Raw genomic sequence first — 22,843 nt, 5'->3', positions numbered from 1 at the left:
TCAGTGGGTTAAGCCTTTGCCTTTGGCTCGGTTCATGATCTCAGGGTCCTGGGATGGAGTCCCATATCAGGCTCTCTGGTCAGCAGGGAGCCTGCTTCCTCCTCTCTCTTTCTGCCTACTTGTGATCTCTCTGTGTCAAATAAATAAGATATTTAAAAAAAAAAAAAAAACTAGACAATCAGCTTTTCCTTATTCAGTTGCTACTGACTTACATAGAATCATAAGTGATGACTCATGCAATGATTTCTGAATCACTGTACTTGATAACTTGAGGGAATCTCTAATCTCAAGACTTCCTTAATTAAAAAAAAATTTTTTCTAAGGAAACCAAATAATCTGAATCCTAAACCTAAAAACAATTTAAAAGCTTTTCAATAAATAAACAAAACAACTCTGCTTTAGCATGTCTATCAACATTCTAGCAACATAAAACATTTGCACTACATTTTCAATGCATTATAGTTTAGAACCATACCTTATAGACCTCATACTGGGTATACCATAGTCAGCTGATAATGATCTGTGAAGTCCTTCTCTTGAATAGTTATTTTTTAGACTGAAGATTCAAAGTCTGTCTGCTCCATAAGGGATATTTATTGGGTAACATTTTTGCCCAATAAATAATCACGTTCATTAGGAACATTAAGAATGATATAAAGGGGGCACCTGGGTGGCTCAGTGGGTTAAAGCCTCTGCCTTTGGCTCAGGTCATGATCCCAGGGTCCTGGGATCGAGCCCCGCATCGGGCTCTCAGCTCAGCGGGGAGCCTGCTTCCTCCTCTCTCTCTGCCTGCCTCTCTGCCTACTTGTGATCTCTGTCAAATAAATAAATAAATAAAATCTTAAAAAAAAAAAAGAATGATATAAAGTAACACACGCATTCTGTAAGGAGCCTTAACTATTGATAAGAAATCAATTTTCATTAACTATATTTCTTTTTTCTTTTTTTTCATTAACTATATTTCTTATATACCACCTATCTTAATTTTATTTTATTTTCCATACAAGCAACTTTCAGAGTAAGAGCAAAATTTATTTACTTATTTATAACACACATATGTAAAGGGAAATAAGGTTTATGGATTAAGCTTCCATAAATGTTCTTAACGTATACCATGATAACATGCTGAATACATCTGTATTTAGTTTTTAGATACTGCAGTATTTAGAAACAGAAAAGAGCATGAAACAGTGATGATTATTTTATAAAGGCATGTAATTTACAAGGTAAAAAGAAAAAATTTATACAAGCATTTGGACATTGATTGATTGAAAAATGTGTTTTTCACAGAGCTGGTTTGCAATTTTACCAAAGAACATTTGCAATCCTTAATTTCTAATGTGAAGCTGGGAAAACTGAGGCACAGAAAGTTAAATACCTTATTAGCTTCCACACTGAGAGGTTAGATCACAGAACAGTTTAACCTTTAAATTCCAGTTATATGTGAAAGTATAGAAATCAGTTTCTCATGAGCCATTTAGATCTTGGTTAAAAAATATAAAGCCAAGCAAAAATTTTCTTCAATATAGCTGCTTAAAGATAATAATATCTTTTAATTACTGCTTTTAAAAATCCCTGTTATGATTACTGGACAATTTTTGCCTTCACAAATAGCCATTTATCACTCAGGGGAAAAATTTTATTCTCTTGGATTAATTCTAGTTAATTCTCATTAGAAAGTAAGAATTGATATATACAATGTTTCGGTCATGTCCAGTCGAAGAATAATAAATCTTTTCCAACCCAGTGGCTTGCTTAGCTGCCTCACCTGTAGTACAGCTTCTTCATAGTAAAGGGCAAGCAGCCGTAACACTGTTTATAGATCTTGTTCTTGTCTGTTTCCAGTTCCAGTCCGCATTTTGCACAGCCAGTATATACAATGTCAGGAAGAGAAGAGAAGATGCTCCTCAGAGAGCTGCGGGCACAAAGAGCTATCCTCTGAGCTGCTGGGACAGGGATCACTAGCTCTGAAATCTGGGCTTTGATTAGAATCACTCCTACAAGAGACAAAAAGAAATGTGTATATATTATAGGACCAAAAGCATAACTTTAACTTATGAACGTGGTTCATGATATGGTTGACTGAGTCACTGATAGTAAAGGACACGACCGAGGACTCATTCTTGGTCTTCCCTCCTTCACTCTTTCCCTGCACAATCTCATCGGCTCTCGGCCTCAGTGTTTACTCTGAAAAGTGAGAGGTAAGCAGCTGCTACCCATAACTAAGAGTGAAGATTGCTCTGGCTAGACTGGCTGTACAGGTGGGTGTTTCCTTCCTCCTTGTCCTCCGGAATCATGCAAAATAAGATCTATCCCTCTTTCAGGAGCGATCCCTTCAAAACACTTGAAATGAGCTAACATACCTTCTCTCTTCCCATCCTCACTTCTTTTTAATTGATCATTGCTGAAAGCCAAATACCAGGTCAGTATTCTTCCAGTCTCTACTTCATCCAAAACAAACATACCACTAGCTTATCCTCTTTTTAAACTTTTTTTTTTTTCCAGTTTCCTGCCCATCGCCATCCATACTCTGGGCATTGGTTACAGAGCACGTGAGCACCGAGAGTGCTCACTTACAAAATGTGGCTCACCAGGACCTCAAGCACGTTCATGCACTCACTGGCTCATGCATTCACCTGTTAAACAAATACTGAGTATCGTTATCTGCCAGACACTCTTTTTTTCTCATTTACCTTTGCCTTATTGTATACTAGTGAAGTCAGGGAGTTCACCTGAGTTTATCTTCTCCCTTCCTCTCCAGAGTCAGCTGAAAGCCCTTTTTAAGCCTTTGGATTTGCTCTTCTTCATCCTTTTTGCAGGTGGTATAATCCAGGTCAGGAATTCATCCTTCTGGCTACTTATTCTCTTTTCGGGTTATCTCTTTAAGAGACCCACTAATGGTGACTTTCCTATTCCTAAGTCCTTCTGTTTGCCTTGGTCTTTTGGTGCCCAAAGATTGTTTCATCATCTTCTCCAATTAGGCCCTGTATCCCTAACATGAATTACAAGAGTGTGTAGCCATCAGCAGACCCAGCAAATGACAGCACACTCTGTATCACACCTTGCCGCAGACATGTTGTATCACTAAGAAATTAATGAAAGAATCCAATCATTTTAGAAGAACGTTAACATCCCTCCACACATTTTATAAATTTATACATCTCTACAAAAGAATTACAAGTTCATGATTAATGTGGACTCTGCTTTCAAGGGGCTTACAGCCTGCTGGGCACTGATGTTCTGCGGATGGCAGGGCCCAATGGCAGAGCTTGAATAAAGCACCTTCATTTCTTGACAAGGAGCTGGGCACAGCTTCACTCCATCCAGCTTCTGTTAAGCTTTGTTAAGAGAGCAGACCCTCAAGAAACTCTCCCACGTTGAGCTCCCTATCTCATTCCTTTTATTTAACTATGAAGCATGTTAGGAAAAAATTGCTTGTACTTCCATATGCTCTCTCCATTTCTGTCTTAAAAACATATACACAAAGACAGAAACTATGAATTCAGCTCTCAGAGCTGAACATAAGAGAATGAAAAGTAGCTAAAAGGCCCTCTCTGAACACAGCCTACCAGGGACTAACTGTAACAACACAGTCTTTGCATGGCTTACCAATGGAGAGCTCATCTCCAGCATTTGCAAGGACACTCCCAATCCCCAGCCTCGTCCCCCAAACCAAACCTTCAGAGCTATAAGCACCTATTTTATTACTGCTCATGATGGTGATTTTTATTTTAAAATCTATGTCTCCAATTCTAGGCGTCAGCTGCTCTGTGTAACCAGTAGATAACAGAGCTGACTTCACCGTGACACCAAGTAAGTTAAATGTACTCCTCCACTACCTTTCTGTGGTTAAAACCTTCCAGTAAGGGAAACTGGAGGCCCACAGGGCTTCACTGAGGAATTCTACCAGACATGTAAGGAAGAAACCATTCTCATTCTAGACAAACTCTTCCAGAAAACTGAAGAGGAGGAACTACATCCCAACTCACTCCATAAGCATTATTCTAATTCTATCCCAAAAGCAAGAAAAACTATTACAAGAAGAAGAAGAAAAAAAAATATCAAATATCCTACAAATATCCTTCATGAGCACAGACATAAAAATTCTTAACAAATGTCAGCAAATTAAATCCAGCAATATATAAAAAGGACACATCATGACCAAATACGTTTTACCCCATAAATGCAAAGTTGTTTTAACATTCAAAAATCAATCAATGTAATTACATTAAAATACTGCAAAAGAAAAACTTTATGGTCATCTCAATCGATGGAGAAAGAGCATTTGAGAAATTCTAATACTCATTCCTGATCAAAAAAATTTTTTCAGCGACGCCTGGGTGGCTCAGTCGGTTAAGCCGCTGCATTTGGCTCAGGTGATGATCCCAGGGTCCTGAGTCCCACATCGGGCTCCTTGCTCAGCAGGGAGCCTGCTTCCCTCTCTCTCTCTGCCTGCCTCTCTGCCTGCTTGTGTGCTCTCTCTCCCCGACAAATAAATAAATAAATAAATAAATAAAATCTTTAAAAAAAATTTTTTTTTTCAGTAAACTAAGAATAAAAGGCAACTTCATCAGCCTTATACAAAGCATGGAGGAAAACCCTAAGCCAACGTCATACTTAATAATGAAAAAACGTATGTTTTCCCCCTAAGATCAGAAACAAGGTAAACACATTTGCTCTTACAGCTTTTTATCAATATTATATTAGAGAAGTCATCAAAGGGGTGAGAAAAATAAATAAGGGGCATCCAGACTGGAAAGGAAGAAATGAAACTTTCTTCACAGGTAACATGATAATCTATATAGAAAATTTAAATCTACCAAACAGTTATTACTGAGCTTAGTGAGTTTAGCCAGATTACAAAAGACAAGATCGATAAGCAAAAATCAACTCTATTTCTACATAACAGCAACAAACAGTTAAAAAACTGAAATTTTAAAAAACACCAATAGCAGAAAAACCGAATAGCCCAAAACTGAAAACAGGAGTCTGAGGAAAGATATGAAAGCCCTATATTCTGAAAACTACAAAACACAGCTAAGAGAAATAAAAGATGTATCTTGTTCGTAGGTTGGAAAATTCAATATTAAGTCAATTCTCCCTCAAACTGGTGTATATATAGCTTCAAAACAATCCCAGCAGGCTTTTTTCTAGAAATTGACAAACTAATTCTAAAATTCACATGGAGATGCAAAGTACCTAGAAGGGCCAAAACAACTTTGAAAAAGAACAAAGTTGGAAGGCTAAAAATATCTGACTTCAAGGCATATTATAAAAGCTACCAGTAATCAAAATAGTGTGGTACTGGTATAAAGGCAGACAAATAGATCAATAAAATAGAAGGGAAAGCCCCAAAATAGATCACTTATGTATAAACAACTGATTTTGACAAAGTAAAAGCAATTCACGGGAAAAATAGAAATCTTTTCAACACATGGGGCTTAAACAGCAGGATATTCATATGCAAAAAGGAAAAGAGCTTCTAGTCATGCATCACACCATATACAAAAATGAACTCAAAATAGATCATGGACCCAAATGTGAACCCTAAAACTCTAAAACTTCTAAAATAGCATGTAAGACGTAAATGTTTGGGATGCTGGGTAAGGCAACGATTTTCTAAGTAGGAAAACAAGAGCATAATTCATACAAGAATAAATGGGTAAAATGGAGTTCATCAAAATTCGAAACTTGTGTCTTCAAAAAGCCTGGTTAAAAGAATGAACGAGCTGGTAACAGATTGGGAGAACATATCTGCAAAGCCTACATTTAACAATTTTTATCCAGAATATAAAGAACTCTCAAAAATCAGTAATAAGAAAGTAATCAACTCTTTGTTTTTAAATGGACAAAAGATTTCAGTTGACACTTCATCAAAGACATAGGGATGGCAACTGAGTAGATGAAAAGATGCTCAACATCGTTAGCCAACAGGAAAATGTAAATTCAAACCACAATGATCTATTCTTACAGAAATTAAAAAGACCAAGTGTTGACGTGGATGTGGGAAAAACAGAACTTTCACACACTGCTTGGGGGAAATACAAAATGCTACAACTACTTTGGAAAACAGTTTGGCAGTTTCTTAAACAATTAAAATTAAACGTACACCTACCACATAATCCTTCAGCTCATTCAGCTCCTAGGTTTACTCACGAATAAAGAAGGTCCATGTCCATATAACGCTTTGTACATGAATGTTTATAGACGCTTTACTTATAAGAGCCAAGAACTGGAAACAACGCAGATGTCCATCAACAAATGGACAGACAGACACATCATGGTATATTTGTACAAGAGAATAAAAGGAATGAACTACTGATATGCACAAAAGCACAGATATGTCTCAAAAGAATTTGCTTCATTAAAGATGCCAAACAAAACGGTGTACATAATGTATGATTCCACGTATATAAAAATCATAGAAATCATAGAAAATTCAAACTAATCTCCAGTAACAGACTGATTGCCTGGAAGGTTCAAGAGGGCAGGTATGCAGGGAAGGGAGAGATTACAAAGGGGCAGACTGGTAATGGTTTCACGACTGTGGAAACAGTTTTATGACTGCGGTGATGGGTCTCGTGTCAAAACTCACCAGTGTGAATGTGGATACTTCAATTAAGGGTGGTTTATTGTACAAAAATTATACCCTAAAAACTCTGTTAAAAATCTTTTTAAATTTGACACTCCGAACCACATTAGAAAGGCATCTGAGATATCTTCCACTCTGCTATGACACAACTTTTACATTTCTGGGGATGTACCAAAAGGGGGCAGAGCACACTAACAAAAAGTCCCAGAAATACACTTGAGAATCTTAGCATGTGATCCCTTAAGGAGTTTCAACTCATTTCATTCTGGAACAGGTTTTTATTAGAATTATAAAAATAATCTTATTTTATTTAAACCACATTTAGCATTTAATAAAATCTAAAACCACCTATAAGAATGTAGAAAATTATTTGTGTAAATGGGAGGATAAAATTAAAATTTAGTACAAAAATCCAAAGTTCCTGAGTTATTCTTAACAATTTAACCTATAGGGGAACCTGCGTGGCTCAGTCGTTAAGCATCTGCTTTTGGCTCGGTCATGATCCTGGGGTCCTGGGATAGAGCCCCACATCTGGCTCCCCACTCAGCAGGAAGCCTGCTTCTCCCTCTCCCACTCCTCCTGCATGTGTTCCTTCTCTATGAAATAAATAAATAAAATCTTTTTAAAAAAAAATAATAATTTAACCTATAAAAGCACCAAAAATGGTAATCTTATTTATACAAATTCTGAGAAAATATTTTGACCAAATATTTTCTTCTTCATTAAAAAACTTAAATTATATAACAATAAACCTAAAGATACATCCTATTTTTTTCAGCACTCATTTCCCCCCTAAAAACAATTGCTATCTACTGGGTATTACCCCAAAGATACAGAAGTAGTGAAAAGAAGGGCCATCTGTACCCCAAAGTTCATAGCAGCAATGGCCACAGTTGCCAAACTGTGGAAAGAGTCAAGATGCCCTTCAACAGATGAATGGATAAAGAAGATATGGTCCATATATACAATGGAATATTAAGCCTCCATCAGAAAGGATGAATACCCAACTTTTGTATCAACATGGATGGGACTGGAGGAGATTATGCCGAGTGAAATAAGCCAAGCAGAGAGAGTCAATTATCAGATGGTTTCACTTACTTGTGGAGCATAAGGATTAACATGGAGGACATTGGGAGAAGGAAAGGAAAAGTGAATTGGAGGAAATCAACGGGGGAGATGAACCATGAGAGAATGTGGACTCTGAGAAACAAACTGAGGGTCTTGCAGGGGAGAGGGGTGGGGGGGTTAGCTGAGCCTGGTGGTGGGTATTAAGGAGGGCACGTATTGCATGGAACACTGGGTGTGGTGCATAAACAATGAATCTTGGAATACTGAAAAACTAAAATTAAAAAAATAAAAATAAATAAATAAAAACAATTGCTGTAATAGCTACCAGAAAACATTCCGTAGTTTCCAAAATTGATAATCACTGCAATTTACTGATTATTGGCATTTAGCAACCTGAAATATAGCTTCAAATGCTGTTTAATTGTTACTCCTTTAACTTGGAGTTAGCATACTTTCAGCATAACTCTGTACTTAGGAAGCCAAAATAATTTAGTGGAAAGTATTTCCCACTAAAATTGCATCAATTTATTTAGTTATTCTCACTTTTACTCTCTTCATTCCAAAGTATATGGCATATTGAACCTAAAGCATATTCCTTTTACTACCTCATTCAAAATTAGTTAGTTTAATGGTATTAAGTTCATGGACAGCATGTGAGCTATGTGTATAAAATCCATCACCAAAGGCAATCTTCTATGTAGTATATTTCTGAGGATGAATCTTATACACAAACATACACATGCACACAAACATGTGAGTTCAGGAAGTATGCTATTACATTTTACTAGAGCAGCAAGCAAATCGCATGGATTCTGTATCAATGCGAAATTTAAACAACCATGCATAGATAACAGTTTAGTAACTTGATAAAATGCTTATCTTTTTTTTTTTAAAGATTTTATTTATTTATTTGACAGAGAGAGATCACAAGTAGACGGAGAGGCAGGCAGAGAGAGAGAGAGAGGGAAGCAGGCTTCCTGCTGAGCAGAGAGCCCGATGTGGGACTCGATCCCAGGACCCTGAGATCATGACCTGAGCCGAAGGCAGCGGCCTAACCCACTGAGCCACCCAGGCGCCCGATAAAATGCTTATCTTAACAGTGACTCTGGTTAAGGCCATTTTTCTATTTCTGGCTCATTAAGTGATAAGCTGCTTGTAAATATATGCAAAAAGGTTATTTTTAAGTGATCCCTAATAATTACAACTTAACCTCAAAGGATTGTAGGCAGAAGGCTAAGAAGTTATGCAAATATCTGGTTGGGCTACTTATGGTGATCTATATTTTACTTTCATATTTAATTACACATTTTTCCCATAAATGGTAGCTTCCCTTGCTTATAGTAAAATGAACAATATCTCGCGTATGTAAAGATCTTACCTGAACGCTTTTCCTCCAGGTATGTTGCTAAATCTGACATCTTCACAAAGGAGGGCATGCTTTTACGAAATTTTGCTTTAAATGTAATTGCCCTTATATCGTCGTCAAACAGGCACTCACAGGATGACCAAAATGTTGAATGCAATTCTAGGCTTTCTAGGACGTCATTGTGCTGAACAAAAAGATATTTAAATTCCCAAATATAATCTTAAACAAACAAACAAAAACAAAAAGTCACCAAAAAGGAAATAATCTAGGCTCAGAATCAGATTAAATAGATCAATTGATTAGATCAGTTAAATACAACTTTTACCACTCTAAGGAATTTGGGTATTAAAAGACAAAATGTGAATTACGCTATATTAGGGCAACAGCATAAGGATGCTGGAGATAATTTCAATAAAAAAATTTTTTAAGATTTCTTTGTTTCTTAAACAGTCATAATGTATCATAACCAACTGCTTTTCAGAGTAGCTAATTCCTGTTTTGATATCTACAGGCAAAGTTTTTAAAACTAGTAGGGCACAGAAATGGACATGTGTGCCATAATCAGTATCTCTCGCTGATTTTTCAACATCTTCTTTTTCTTATTTAGCTAATTTTCCCATGACAAAAAAAAAAGCATTGAGAGACAATTGTAGTCATAATTATAATCCTTTATAAAACTGCAGTGGCACAGAGATTTCTGAACAAATAATCCTATTCTATATTAATAACTTCAACCTCAAACTCTAATAAAACAAAAAGATCTCTTAGTACTGAGTTTTCTAATAATAACAGCTGCTCTTTTAGTTTCTACTTACATCAGGCCATAAAGCTAATTCACATCCCTCCCCCACACTGTCTCCTTAGTTTTTTTTTTTTTCTTAGTTTCTTCTTGAAAAATGCAGAATCAAAACAAGTCGGTAAGTCTGTATAGACAGAGCATCATTAAAAAGAACTACAGCATATATATTCCAAGTCACTGCTTAAAAACAATCACTATTTTTATTCTTTACAATCACTATTTTTTAAATAGTTTGCTCATCTTATTATAAAATGCATGCTTAGAAAGCAGATTAAATACATAACTAAAATAAAATAACAACCATAATCTCAATACCCCCAGATAAACTCAGTTAACACTGTGTTTAGTGGACATCCAGTTGTTTTCAATTGGATTTATATGTCATTAAATATTATTCTATATTATTTTAAAATACAGGGGGCGTCTGGGTGGCTCAGTCATTAAGCGTCTGCCTTCAGCTAAGGTCATGATCCCAGGACCCCTGGGTTTGAGCCCCACATCGGGCTCCCTGTTCAGCCGGAAGCTTGCTTCTCCCTTTCTTACTCCCTCTGCGGGTGTTCCCTTTCTCACTGTGTCTCTCTCTGTCAAATAAATAAAAATCTTTTAAAAAATTAAGATAAAATAAAATATGGCATAACATGCCAATACGTGGCACAGATATGCCAAAATCTTAAAAATTATTACAGCAATTCCCCATTTGGGCACATGTTGGTTATTTCTAATTTTTTACTATTATAAACAGTACTGTGATAAATATATTTTTACCCACATCTTTATGCATAGCCATGATAAATTCCTGTAAGTGTAATTATTAAGTCAACGGTATTCCAAATTCCGTTTTCATAATGCATTTTCAGTTGTCCTCAAGAAAGGTTTTGACAATTTACATTTCCAATAGTTTATGAGAGTGGCTATTCCCCTGTAGGTTTTCTATCAACTAGTCAGGAGAAAAATCATGTACTGTCACTATGTTATTTGTGTGCCTTCAATTACTAATAAGTAAATTTTCTTAAAGATTTTATTTATTTATTTGACAGACAGAGATCACAAGTAGGCAGAGAGGGAGGCAGAGAGAAAGGGAGAAACAGGCTCCCTGCTGAGCAGAGAGCCCCATGTGGGGCTCGATCCCAGGACCCTGAGATCATAACCTGAGCCGAAAGCAGAGGCTTAACCCACTGAGCCATGCAGGTGCCCCCAAGTAAATTTTTATCATACATTCATTGGCCATTTTTATTTCTTCTTTGGGGACTTCCTATTCATATCTATTGCCCATTTATCCTTACAGATATTTGTCTTTTGTTTATTGCATTATTTTCTGACAAAATGCAACATTTTTTTTCTGGTTTTTCACTTGCCTTTTAATTTGGTATATGGTGATTTTTTAAAAAAGATTTTATTTATTTATTTGACAGAGATCACAAGTAGGCAGAGAGGCAGGCAGTGAGGTGCAGGGGAGCATGCTCCCTGCTAAGCAGGGAGCCTGATGTGGGGCTCCATGCAGGACTCAATCCCAGGACCCTGAGATCATGATCTGAGCCAAAGGTAGAGGCTTAACCCACTGAGCCACCCAGACACCCTGGTCTATGGTGATTTTTATGTAGTTCTTGTTGCTGCATTTTATTTAATCTACCAATCTTTAGATTCCAAATAAGTTTGTTTATGTTTTCTTATACTACTGTGTTTTTAATTTGGATCTCTAATGTATCTGGAATTTATTTTGGCACAAATATGAAGTATAAATTTAATTATATTTTTTTTCCAAATTGTTAACTAGCTATTTCAAACCTTACCTACTCTTTTTTTCCAAAAGGAAAAATCTGCTTTATGCTTTATTTCTTAATTATAAATAGAATATATTTACTATAAAATATTTATACAGTAAAAGAAAAGAGTAGCAAGAGGTGAAATAAGGTTGGCCAGTGTTCTAATATAATGGTTATAATGGGTACTATAATAGGTACTTCATTATATTATTCTCTATATATTAAGTTTGAAGTTTTTACTAAATGTATAAAAAATAAATGCAGATTCACACATGCATAAAAGTCAAACTAAAGGCATAAAGAAAAAAAACACGGCCATTGCTAGTATTTTAGCAACAGTATTTCCAAATTTTTTCATGTATACACATGCTTACCTACTGCTTTATTAAAATGGGATCCTATCATACATGAAATTTTATTATCTATTTTTTTTAATTTTTATTAACATATAATGTATTATTTGCCCCAGGGGTACAGGTCTGTGAATCAACGGGCTTACACATTTCATAGCACTCACCATAGCACATACCCTCCCCAACGTCAATACATAATCTACTTTTTAAACTCAATAGTAACATCACATACATATCTCTGGGCTACTGAACATTCCTATCTTTGGTGGCAAATACCTTTGGATGTCCACCCAGACCACAAATGACCCTCTCACCTGTTCCCCGACCCTCTGATACAAGCTCAGGCATTCCTATTATACTTTCCCACCTTGTCCCTGAGGCCACAGGTGACTGATTCAAATTCAATCTGGGATTTCAAATTCTCCTCGCTGGGAATTCGGAAACGGACTGGTCTCTTAAAAGGAAAAGTAAAATGAGGAGCTACAGAGTAAGCCTGTTCTGCCTTCCCTCAAAGTCTGCACCAAGTGAATAATGCAGACAGCTGGAGAAGCTGCCCGGGAACCACAAAGGTTTCAGCTCCTGCTTCCAAGTACCCTTGAACCCATCAGCACTCCTGCCCTATGTACCATGACCTACTCCCATATACTTCAAATACATGCCCCTTAATTGTTTAAGTTAACCAGAGAAGAGTTGTAGTTCAGTTCAGTAAAAGCCCTCTGTACCCAAGTTTAAATGTAATTTGTTAATACATCCCATGGGTTGCCGAACCTTTGTGTGCATGCATTTTCAAACTGGTGATTTTTTTCTTATCATTGGAAACAAAGTTATTCCCTCCTCAAACTTAAAGTCTCTTACTCCTTTAAGACTGGAAATTTTGAGTGGTTGCCTGATCTATATTTTATTCTTCGTTCATTCATTCATTCATTCACAAGGAAGCATCTACGAGGGCAGGCACAGCGTGTGTAATGAGGATACTGTGCTGAGGAAGCTTAGCAGAATGCTTGTATTCACAGAATTTATAGTCTGTGGAGAAAATTAGCTAATTTGCAAGGAAACAAATAAGCTGGATAATCCTGATGGTGTTAAGTGGAATGAATGGACTTCAAGGAGTAAATCTGATAGTGATTATATGTGTGTGAGGCCCCTCTGAAGATATGACATTGGAGCTGAGAAATGGAGACATCCATGTGGGGAGCTGGAGGGGAGAGCACTCTAGGCAGAGGAACATGTAAACTTAAGATCCCAAGGTAGGAAAAAGATTGGCAAGTTCAAGTAACAGGAGTCATGTGCAGATTAGACTAGTAGGTCTGAGGGAGACTGGTATTGAGACAATTTCTAATACTTTTCTATATTTGACTCATGAATTAAAGATGTTAATAGATTTCAAACTTCCATACAGATGTAATTACGATTTTGCATTAAGTATAATTACAAACATTGGGACAATTTGCATTACTCTGTGCTTAATTAGTAATGTCACAAGAGTACTTTATTATAATTTGTTATATTTTTAAAATATTAGACTTCTATTAAATGCTTTAAGAATATTGCATTGGAAGGCATTTAGTTCTGAATAGCTTATTTTATGTACCCAATTATTCCTAAGAAGTGTAGGGTATGCCTCTAGTCCACCCTCATTAGGGCCTAAATTGTGATCAATCCTAGCTACAAATTTCCATGCATAATTTTGAAAGAATGTGAATTGGGGACTTATTATCCCTCCCCAAAACATCAACTCTGTGATCTCCAGTATTCAACAATGACTACTTGATGATCATATCAAGTAAGTTTGTTATCTCCGGGAATAAGGAAAGCCAGTGCCCAGTATGGAGGTTAATACAGGGAACGCCTCAAGAAATACTAAATGAATAGAGAAAATGCTAACAGCTTCTGAAAGCAGAATCATTTATTATTTAGCAGAATTATTTAGATGAGCCTTCAAAATTAGTACTTTCTTGTTTTGAAAAGAGTAACTTTGGGGTACTGAGGTGGATATCAAAACTTAAGAATGATGGTTATAAACAAAATATGCTGAATGAATGAATGAATGAATAAAGAACAAATGTATCTTAATTCCCTGGATTCCCAAATTTCCAACAGTAACCTAAATACCATAAAAGTATCTAGAGAGAACTAGAATGTCTGTTCTATTAGCTGAATAACCACGACTTTTAGAATATCCATAGTAAGCAGGGAGCAGTCTGCTACGGCCCCATCACAAAGCCAAGAGCACCTCTGACCCGCATTTTTGTTGCACACGCACTGGACTCGTGTTCCCGGCTATGACAGAGTGGTCAATAGCGATGGTCAGCCTACCACCGACACATGTTTGTCAGATTTCTCAACTGAACAAATATTTGTCACTGTTTGATCCTAACATAAAAGTCAAAAGTCAGACTTATCTCAAATCATGGTTATAGGCTATTAATGATTAAGAGAGAGAATGTGACAGATTCCATCCTCTGATAACCATTTTGTAGGTAGAAGTTTGGGAAGAGACAGTAACTCTTTCAGGTAAAGAAGAATGAGACACACCTGATGAATCTCTGGATTAATTCAGCAGGACAAAATAACTCATAAGCCACTAATCACACTACCTCTGACTGTTAGAACGAAAGGATCTCATAATATCGAAATGAATATAGTATACTATTTTATTGAAACATCAATGCCACTTAATTAAATTCATCATAAAATTATTAGTAACTCATGCTTTAAAGAAAAAAATGTAATCATGGGTCATATTCTAAACATGAACATCCTATAGATGGCTAATAGTCCACACTTTTAAAACAACTGGTATACATACTAATGTATACAGCTGGAACATACTAACTTATAAAGCAGTAACACTGAGACTTGAAAGGGTTAATGCAGCTTCCCTAACATCTGCCTTATAACCAGAGAGACATTTATTTATCAGAGACTCTGGCTGAATAAAATCTGTAGAAGCATCTCCAGATTTCAATTTTTAAAGAACGTTTTCTGGAGGAGATAAGATCTTCACTAAAAAGGTAAAGTAGTAAACCTGGGAATAAATGGAAGCTTTTCTTTTGCCTCCTTAATTACAGAGGACTTTTTAGATAACGAAATTGCTTACAGGAGGTATAAAATCATAACAGAAGAATTCCAAGGATAAATATTCACTTTTGATCACCTACTATTTCAAATGTTGTCTATCTTAATCTCTTAAAATGCTCTTCATCTTAGGCTCATAAGCATTAATCATTTACCTAACTATAAATAGGTTAAATTCTTTTTGGTATATTTACCTTTTTTCCTTTGAAGTTGAGGGTACCAGGCTGCTCCAGGACCCCATAATACAAGCACATAATGTTGACCTTGGACCTGTTCCACTGTTAACATAACTTTCCTTTGCTTCTGTCCTCTATAACTGTATAATGCCTCTGGAAAAGAAATAGTTCAGCTGGCATTACTTTAGCACATAGGACACCTTACCTTAATGTCCAATGATAAATATAATAGTGATAACCAAATGATACGCTACAAAAGTCTTATATCTTAACTATTCTATAATCTAAAACTAAGACAGCACCCCAAATACTTACCTGTTAGTACAGTGATATCAACTACTTTTAGTACCGCATGGACCAGTGTGTCCGGCTGCAGCTGCTCCAAATCTACAAATTCTATACTGTTCATTTTCTGAGGCTGCCTCTGAGGAAGATCTCTGAGATAAGAATGTTTTGAAGTCACGTATGCCAGTAAGTCTCGAAGCACAACATCACTTACTATATTGGAAACTAAGAAAGAAAGAGACGCACATGTATGAAAGATGGCAAAATTATATTTTGTTAACAACACAATACTTTCTTAGAAATGTATTTTATGTTGTAAAGGGTGATTAAATGTAAAATATGCTTTCATATCTAAAAATATGTAAACTTTTCTTAAATATTTAGGTGCAAAAATAAGGATGTTTTTAACAAAGGGAATTAGAATTATTTACCATCTCCAAAACAACTTGACCTGTTCCCTTCTCTATTTTGTTAATAATATCATTTTTCGGGGCACCTGGGTGGCTCAGTGAGTTAAGCCTCTGCCTTTGGCTCAGGTCATGATCTCAGGGTCCTGGGATCGAGCCCCACATCCGGCTCTTTATTCAGCAGGGAGCCTGCGTGCCCCTCTCTCTCTCACTGCCTGCCTATCTGCCTACTTGTGATCCCTTGTCTGTCAAATAAATAAATAAATAAAATCTTTTAAAAATAATAATAATAATATCATTTTTCTACCAAGTAACCAAGACCGTGTTTTGGTTACTTCTTTTGACTCCTCCATTACCCGGTTATACCCAATCAGTGCCCCCTAATCCCTGCAGTCTGATTTGCTCACACCTTCCCTGACCATCCCAGCTGCTGCCGTTCTTCCTCAAGACTCTTACGTTTCTCATCTGAAATATACTTAAGAGTCACCTCTTTCCCTGAACATGCCTTCCTCTTCCCCACTTCCAAGCCTTTGTCCTCACCACTCTCACTGGCTGCAATGCTCTCATCGACTCTACCTACGCAAATACCACCCAGAAAAAACACCACCATAGAGAGGTTCCCAGCGACTCCTTCCCATAGAAAGCTTTTCTCTCCAGCTCTCATGTGGCCTTGAAGCGTGTGCTACATTGTAATATTTCTCATGATTGTTCGATCAGTTGTTTAGTTCTTTGGTCATTATGTCATTTAGATGTTTTCCTCTGTTTCTTAATTATTTGTTTCGATTTTTTCTCATTTTTTGAGGTATACCTTACATACAATAAAATGCACACATTTTAAATGGACAGAAGGATGAGGTTTGCTGATTAAATTTTAATTTCCCTGAAGTAAGGGAAGCATATTTGAATATATAGTAGATTGTTGGGTCTGTTTGCTGATTTCAGGAGGAAAAAAAAATGATTCTTCTTTCCTTCTCCCATGAACATTTTCATCCTTGTGTATTTCTGATGCTACACTAAAGCCTCATAATTCATTCTCTCATCAGGAGACCATCCACTACATGCCAGGCACTATGCCAGGTGCTACAGATACAAAGACGTATCTTGTCATGATACCCACACTGAAGGAATTAGCAACCTTGAGATAGTCAATAACAAACACTGGGCTTAGGATAGGAGATACATGTAAGCCTTCCCCAAAACACATGAAAACAACTGCCCAGGCAAGTTGGAAGAGGCTTTATTGAAGGAATATTTGAGCTGGGTTTTAGAAAAATGTCCTAGAGTTTTCTAGGTAGTAAATGGAGGAGGGGGTGTATTTCCAGGTAAAGGGAAAGGGATCTGTATTCCTTTACATATTACAGATGCTTCCGGTAATCTGACGAAACATGTGAATCCATTACCAGAATCATATTTTTTGTAAAATAACTTCATTGAGCTATAACTGACATACATAAAATTCACCCTTTTAAAGTGTATAATTTGGGGCATCTAGCTTGCTCAGTTGGTAGCACACACACCTCTAAAACTCAAGGTTGTGAGTTTAAGCCCCATGTTGGGTGCAGAGCCTACTTTAAAAAAAAAATCAGGGGCGCCTGGGTGGCTCAGTGGGTTAAACCTCTGCCTTCAGCTCGGGTCATGATCCCAGGGTCCTGGGATCGAGCCCCGCATCGGGCTCTCTGCTCAGTGGGGAGACTGCCTCCCCCCGTCTCTCTCTGCCTGTCTCTCTGCCTACTTGTGATCTCTGTCTGTCAAAAAAATAAATAAAATCTTTAAAAAAAAAAAAGAATTAGAAAAAAATGAAGTGTATGATTCCAAAAAAAAAGTGTATGATTCAGTGTTTTTTTAGTATTTTACAATGTTGTACAACTACTATCATTATCTAATTTTAGAGCATTTTCATTACAAAATAGTACTTTTCAATGCATAAAATAAGATTGCAAAACCAACTATATAGAAATATAACAATCCAATATTTTTAAACAGGTAATCTGTGCCTCATTAATACATTAAATAACAATACATAATGCATAGGTAACAACTACTGTAATTTCAAAGTAGTGAGGGACATAAATGATGTTCATCTCATTGTCAACAACTATAATACATGATATGAAAGTGTGTGTGCCTTCCACTGGTGACCAAGCCCCAAGTACTGCTAATATCACTGCGGATTGCTACCTCATGCATAATGGAAGCAAGTGCTCGTTTTCAGTTAGCTTCAGAGAAAGTAAAGATGTAATGCCTTCGCATCCAAGTTCATGGACCCTTTATTATGGAGGAATCAATTTTCACAGAAGGGAGAGTAGGAAGGACATTTAGGAGGCCAGGGGCCATCCGGGGGGAGACGATGAGCGCTGGGAACCAGGCAAGACTGCATAAGGGGATGAGGGATGACAGATTTGTGAACAGTTCAGGAGGTGGAATCCAAGAAACAATGAGATGGAGAGCTCACAGAAAAGATGAAAGATGGCATCAAGTTTCCTTGCACAGATGAGTGCATGGATAAAAACAAATGTTTTAAGGTTTTTAGAACCTGATACCTGAAGTCCATTCTAGTTAGATGACTCAGTTTCTCAATGACTTTTCTGAAGCTACAGTGATATCACTAACAAAGACAAGGAACGTAAGAGCAAAGAACAGAAGACATGAAAGAGAAATGAGAGCAAGAGAGGAAGAGATAAGGCCCCCCCCATTAGATTACAGCAAAATCCAACTCCCAAGTAGCTCCATCCAGGGCTCCAATTCATTCACCAGACATCCTGATCCCTCTTTTGCAATATTTCCGGCACATGGGGAATCAAAATTCAAACAGGTTCAAATTCTGACTCTGTCAACAATGAGTTCTGAGAACTCATGCATAACTTCCCTGGGCTTCATTCTTTGTCTTAATGTGGAGCTTTTCGGGGAAAATACAAAGATCCCTGATATCCAAGTATTTACTTTCCCTGATTTTTAATACAGAAACATGGGATTACTTAAATTCCAATGAATATAGTCTACATATTACATAATACAATGAAAACATTGTATTAACCTTTGATTTATATCCTTAATCATTTCAATTAATAATATTTCAGATAAATCTATGTCCTGCCATATGTAATGAGGAAAGAACAGAAGTCTTCTCCAACGCACAATAGATTGATCAGAAGAATGGTCTCTTGAGATGTAAGTAGTTGTAAAAAAAAAAAAAACCTAACCAAACTGATTTATTCTTTCGGAAGAAAAACAACTACAATATTCTCAAAGTATCAACTGATCACCATTCCCCTAAATCAAATAAAAAAGACTTAGAATAGACATTAGCTACCATCCTGTGAAAAACGACAATATAAATTCCTATGTAAGTATAAGAAGAAAGAATTTGAAGTAAGCTTTAAAGGTTCTCTAACTAGTTCAAGGTTTTTCTCTCTGTTCTACAAAAACCTGGAGCTTCCCAGGGGTTCCATGTGATATTCTTCACCTAGAATTAGGTCCTAAGGTTTTTCTGAAATGACTCAAACAGATCAGCCTTACTTGAATACAAATCAGTCCTAAAGCCAACTCTACCTACAACATTTATCTCCCCAATCCCTTGCGAAATATTTGCATACCATGTTATTTTCATGATTTCAAAACATTCCCTACTCTTATATTACATCTATTAAATAAGGTGAGTTTTACTTACAACCCATTCGGCTCCATGGAAATATGCTCTCCAAGGATGTGGCAACTTCAAATACTCATAATAAAAGATTACACTTAACATCTTTTAAGGAAATTCCCAAATTGGAAACTCACTTTTCCTTTTGTTGCTTCCAGTCCCCAGGTTGTTGGCAACCCACGCCCCTCTGAGATGCACTTCTACTAACCAGACTGCAGCACCCATGCTGTCCTTTTGCCCTTGGCCTTGCAGAATCCAGTCCATTCACTGTTTTCCATAGTTACTGAGATTTGATCTTTTCTTTCCCACCCTCCTGTGCAGTTATTTTATTTATTTGTAGTACGGTTAGGTTCAGCTGTTAGTGTTAGTATTCCTTTTGGGCTTCCCCCTCCACTGCATTTTATCTGGTTTTGATGGCTTACTGTGGGTATGGGAAGCATCGGTGTGATTCGGTGAGTCAAGGCTACACAAAAAGATCCATGCAGAGAAGTGTTACTCCCTCCTCCTCAATGATACGCTATTTCCATTCCCTCCTTCTTTCTGCCCCTTTTCCCACCCCCCTCTGTAGGTAACTTATCTCTTTAGTTTCTGTTTTTTCTTTCATGCATTTTTTTTTTTTTGCAAATGAGGAGATACACATATATTTTATTCCTCCCTTTCTTATACAAAAGTTAGCATACTACATATACTTTGTTGAGCTTTGTGTTTTCCATGTAACAGTATGTCCCAGAAATCACTCCCTATCAGTTCACAGAACCCTTTTTTTTTTCATGTCTGCATAGTATTTCACTGTGGAAAGGTACCACAATTTGCTCAATCATTCTGCTATGCTGGGGCATTCTGATTTTTCCCAGGGTCTTGCAATTATAAGAATTGCCTTGAATAACCTTGTGCATACGTATTCTCACAGTGTTGTAGTTGTAGCTTCAGGATAGATTCCTGTAAGTAGGCTTCCTGGGCAGAAAGCTGAGTACTAAGTACTTTTGTTAGGGATCGCTATACCCCGCCAGAAGAAGTGTGGAAATTCTCATGCCTGCTAGCAATGTACAAGAGGGCCTGTTTCCCTACAGCCTCATCAACAGCACATGCTGTCCTGTTTTTTTAATTTTGCCAGTTGGATAGCAGGAAATGATATATCTGTGTAGCTGTCATTTGAATGTCTCATGTCTTTTTTCCATTTTCCTATCAGATCCTTTGTCACTCAATTTGTAGGAGTTCTCTCTGTATTAGGAATATCAGCCTTTGTCTAAGGTATATGTTGCAAATATTCTGTCCAAGTTTGCCAGTTGTCTTTTGACTTTGCTTTTTGTTTTTAAGATTTTATTTATTTTTTATTTGACAGGCAGAGATCACAAGTAGGCAGAGAGGCAGGCAGAGAGAGAGAGAAGGAGAAGCAGGCTCCCTGGTAAGCAGAGAGCCCAATGCAGGGCTCAATCCCAGGACCCTGAGAGCATGACCTGAGCCAAAGGCAGAGGATTAACCCACCGAGCCACCCAGGTGCCCCTCTTCTAACTTTGTTTATGATGCTACTGGTCATGCAAAATTTTATTTTTCTATAGTCAGATTTATTGTTCTTTTTCCTTTTCATTTGCTATTTCTGGATTCTGAATAGTAGGAAAGTTTTCTCTATACGAAGATGATAGAGAAATTCACCCGAGTTTCCATCTAGTAGTTAATGGTTTTATTTTTTTTTTATTTCTTTTTTTTTCATTAATTTTTTTTTATTTTTTCAGCATAACAGTATTCATTATTTTTGCACCACACCCAGTGCTCCATGCAATCCGTACCCTCTACAATACCCACCACCTGGTGCCCCCAACCTCCCACCCCCCACCCCTTCAAAATTCTCAGATCGTTTTTCAGAGTCCATAGTCTCTCATGGTTCACCTCCCCTTCCAATTTCCCTCAACTCCCTTCTCCTCTCCATCTCCCCTTGTCCTCCATGCTATTTGTTATGCTCCACAAATAAGTGAAACCATATGATAATTGACTCTCTCTGCTTGACTTATTTCACTCAGCATAATCTCTTCCAGTCCTGTCCATGTTGCTACAAAACTTGGGTATTCAACCACTCTGGAAAACAGCATAGAGGTTCCTCAAAATGTTGAAAATAGAACTACCCTATGACCCTGCAATTGCACTGCTGGGTATTTACCCTAAAGATACAAACGTAGTGATCCGAAGGGGCACGTGCACCTGAATGTTTATAGCAGCAATGTCTACAATAGCCAAACTATGGAAAGAACCTTGATGTCCATCTACAGACGAATGGATAAAGAAGATGTGGTATATATACACAATGGAATACTATGCAGCCATCAAAAGAAATGAAATCTTGCCATTTGCGACGACGTGGATGGAACTAGAGGGTATCATGCTTAGCGAAATAAGTCAATCGGAGAAAGACAACTATCATATGATCTCCCTGATATGAGGGAGAGGAGATGCAACATGGGGGGTTGAGGGGGTAGGAGAAGAGTAAATGAAACAAGATGGGATTGGGAGGGAGACAAACCATAAGTGACTCTTAATCTCACAAAACAAACTGAGGGTTGATGGGGGGAGGGGGATTGGGAGGGGGGGTGGGGTTATGGATATTGGGGAGGGTATGTGCTATGGTGAGTGCTGTGAAGTGTGTAAACCTGGCGATTCACAGACCTGTACCCCTGGGGATAAAAATATATGTTTATAAAGGTTTTATTTTTTATATTTAGATTCTTAATCCATTTGGAGTATATCTGTCTATTTCATGTGAGATGTTGTTCTAATTCTGTCTTTATTCTAAATGACTACCTAGTTGCCGCATCACCATTATTAAAAAGTAAGCCTCTACCTCAGTGACCTCAGATAACATCTTTGTCATATACTAAATTATATGTGTATGGGTCTGATTGTGATCATACTGTTCTATTCCCCTGATTCACTTGTCTATTTACGCACCAGCATCACATGGTTTTAATTATAGAGGCTTTACAGTTTAAAGCCTGTCTGGTAGGCGTGGTTCCCGTACTTTTTCTTTTTCAGGGTTTTCCTAGCTATTCTTGCCTCTTTGTTTTTCCATATGAATGTTAGTATCAAGTTGGAAATGCCATAGCACAGCTTCTTAATATTTTTATTGAGACAGCACGGAGTTTATGAATTAAGTGATGCAGAACTGATACCATTATAATGTTAAGTCATCTTATCCATGAATAGGGAATGCTGCGTTTCCATTTCTTCATGTCCTTATTTCTTTCTGCAGTAGTTACAATTTTTTCCTCACACAGGTTTTGCAAATTTCTTGTTAACTTTATTCTGAAGTACCTTCTTTACT

General features: G+C 37.1%; 1 protein-coding gene and 1 long non-coding RNA gene across 7 annotated transcripts in view; one reads left to right on the top strand and one right to left on the bottom strand.

Annotated features, from left to right (window-relative positions):
• The window catches only part of SHLD2 (shieldin complex subunit 2), a 94,450-nt gene that overhangs the window by 5,589 nt on the left and 66,018 nt on the right, over positions 1–22,843 (bottom strand). For 5 of the 6 annotated variants that reach the window (XM_047703600.1, XM_047703601.1, XM_047703599.1 and 2 more), the window contains 4 exons: positions 15,511–15,705; positions 15,214–15,348; positions 9,039–9,245; positions 1,769–1,997 (listed from right to left, as the gene is read on the bottom strand). In XM_047703600.1, the coding sequence (XP_047559556.1) occupies positions 1,769–1,997; positions 9,039–9,245; positions 15,214–15,348; positions 15,511–15,705 (766 nt within the window). Of the gene's footprint in view, positions 1–1,768; positions 1,998–9,038; positions 9,246–15,213; positions 15,349–15,510; positions 15,706–22,843 lie in introns of those variants that run through there. The other variant, XM_047703602.1, reaches the window with a different exon arrangement.
• Positions 14,867–22,843, top strand: part of LOC125085281 (uncharacterized) — a 35,074-nt gene continuing 27,097 nt past the window's right edge. Inside the window, exons 1-2 of the long non-coding RNA XR_007122841.1 lie at positions 14,867–14,955; positions 18,965–19,055. This is a non-coding gene — a long non-coding RNA (uncharacterized LOC125085281). The remainder of the gene's footprint in view (positions 14,956–18,964; positions 19,056–22,843) is intronic.

This window comes from Lutra lutra, chromosome 14, assembly GCF_902655055.1.
Source record: "Lutra lutra chromosome 14, mLutLut1.2, whole genome shotgun sequence".
Classification (NCBI taxonomy): Eukaryota; Metazoa; Chordata; class Mammalia; order Carnivora; family Mustelidae; genus Lutra; species Lutra lutra.
The sequence above is the reverse complement of the archived record's forward strand: the minus strand, read 5'-3'. Positions and strand labels throughout refer to the sequence as shown.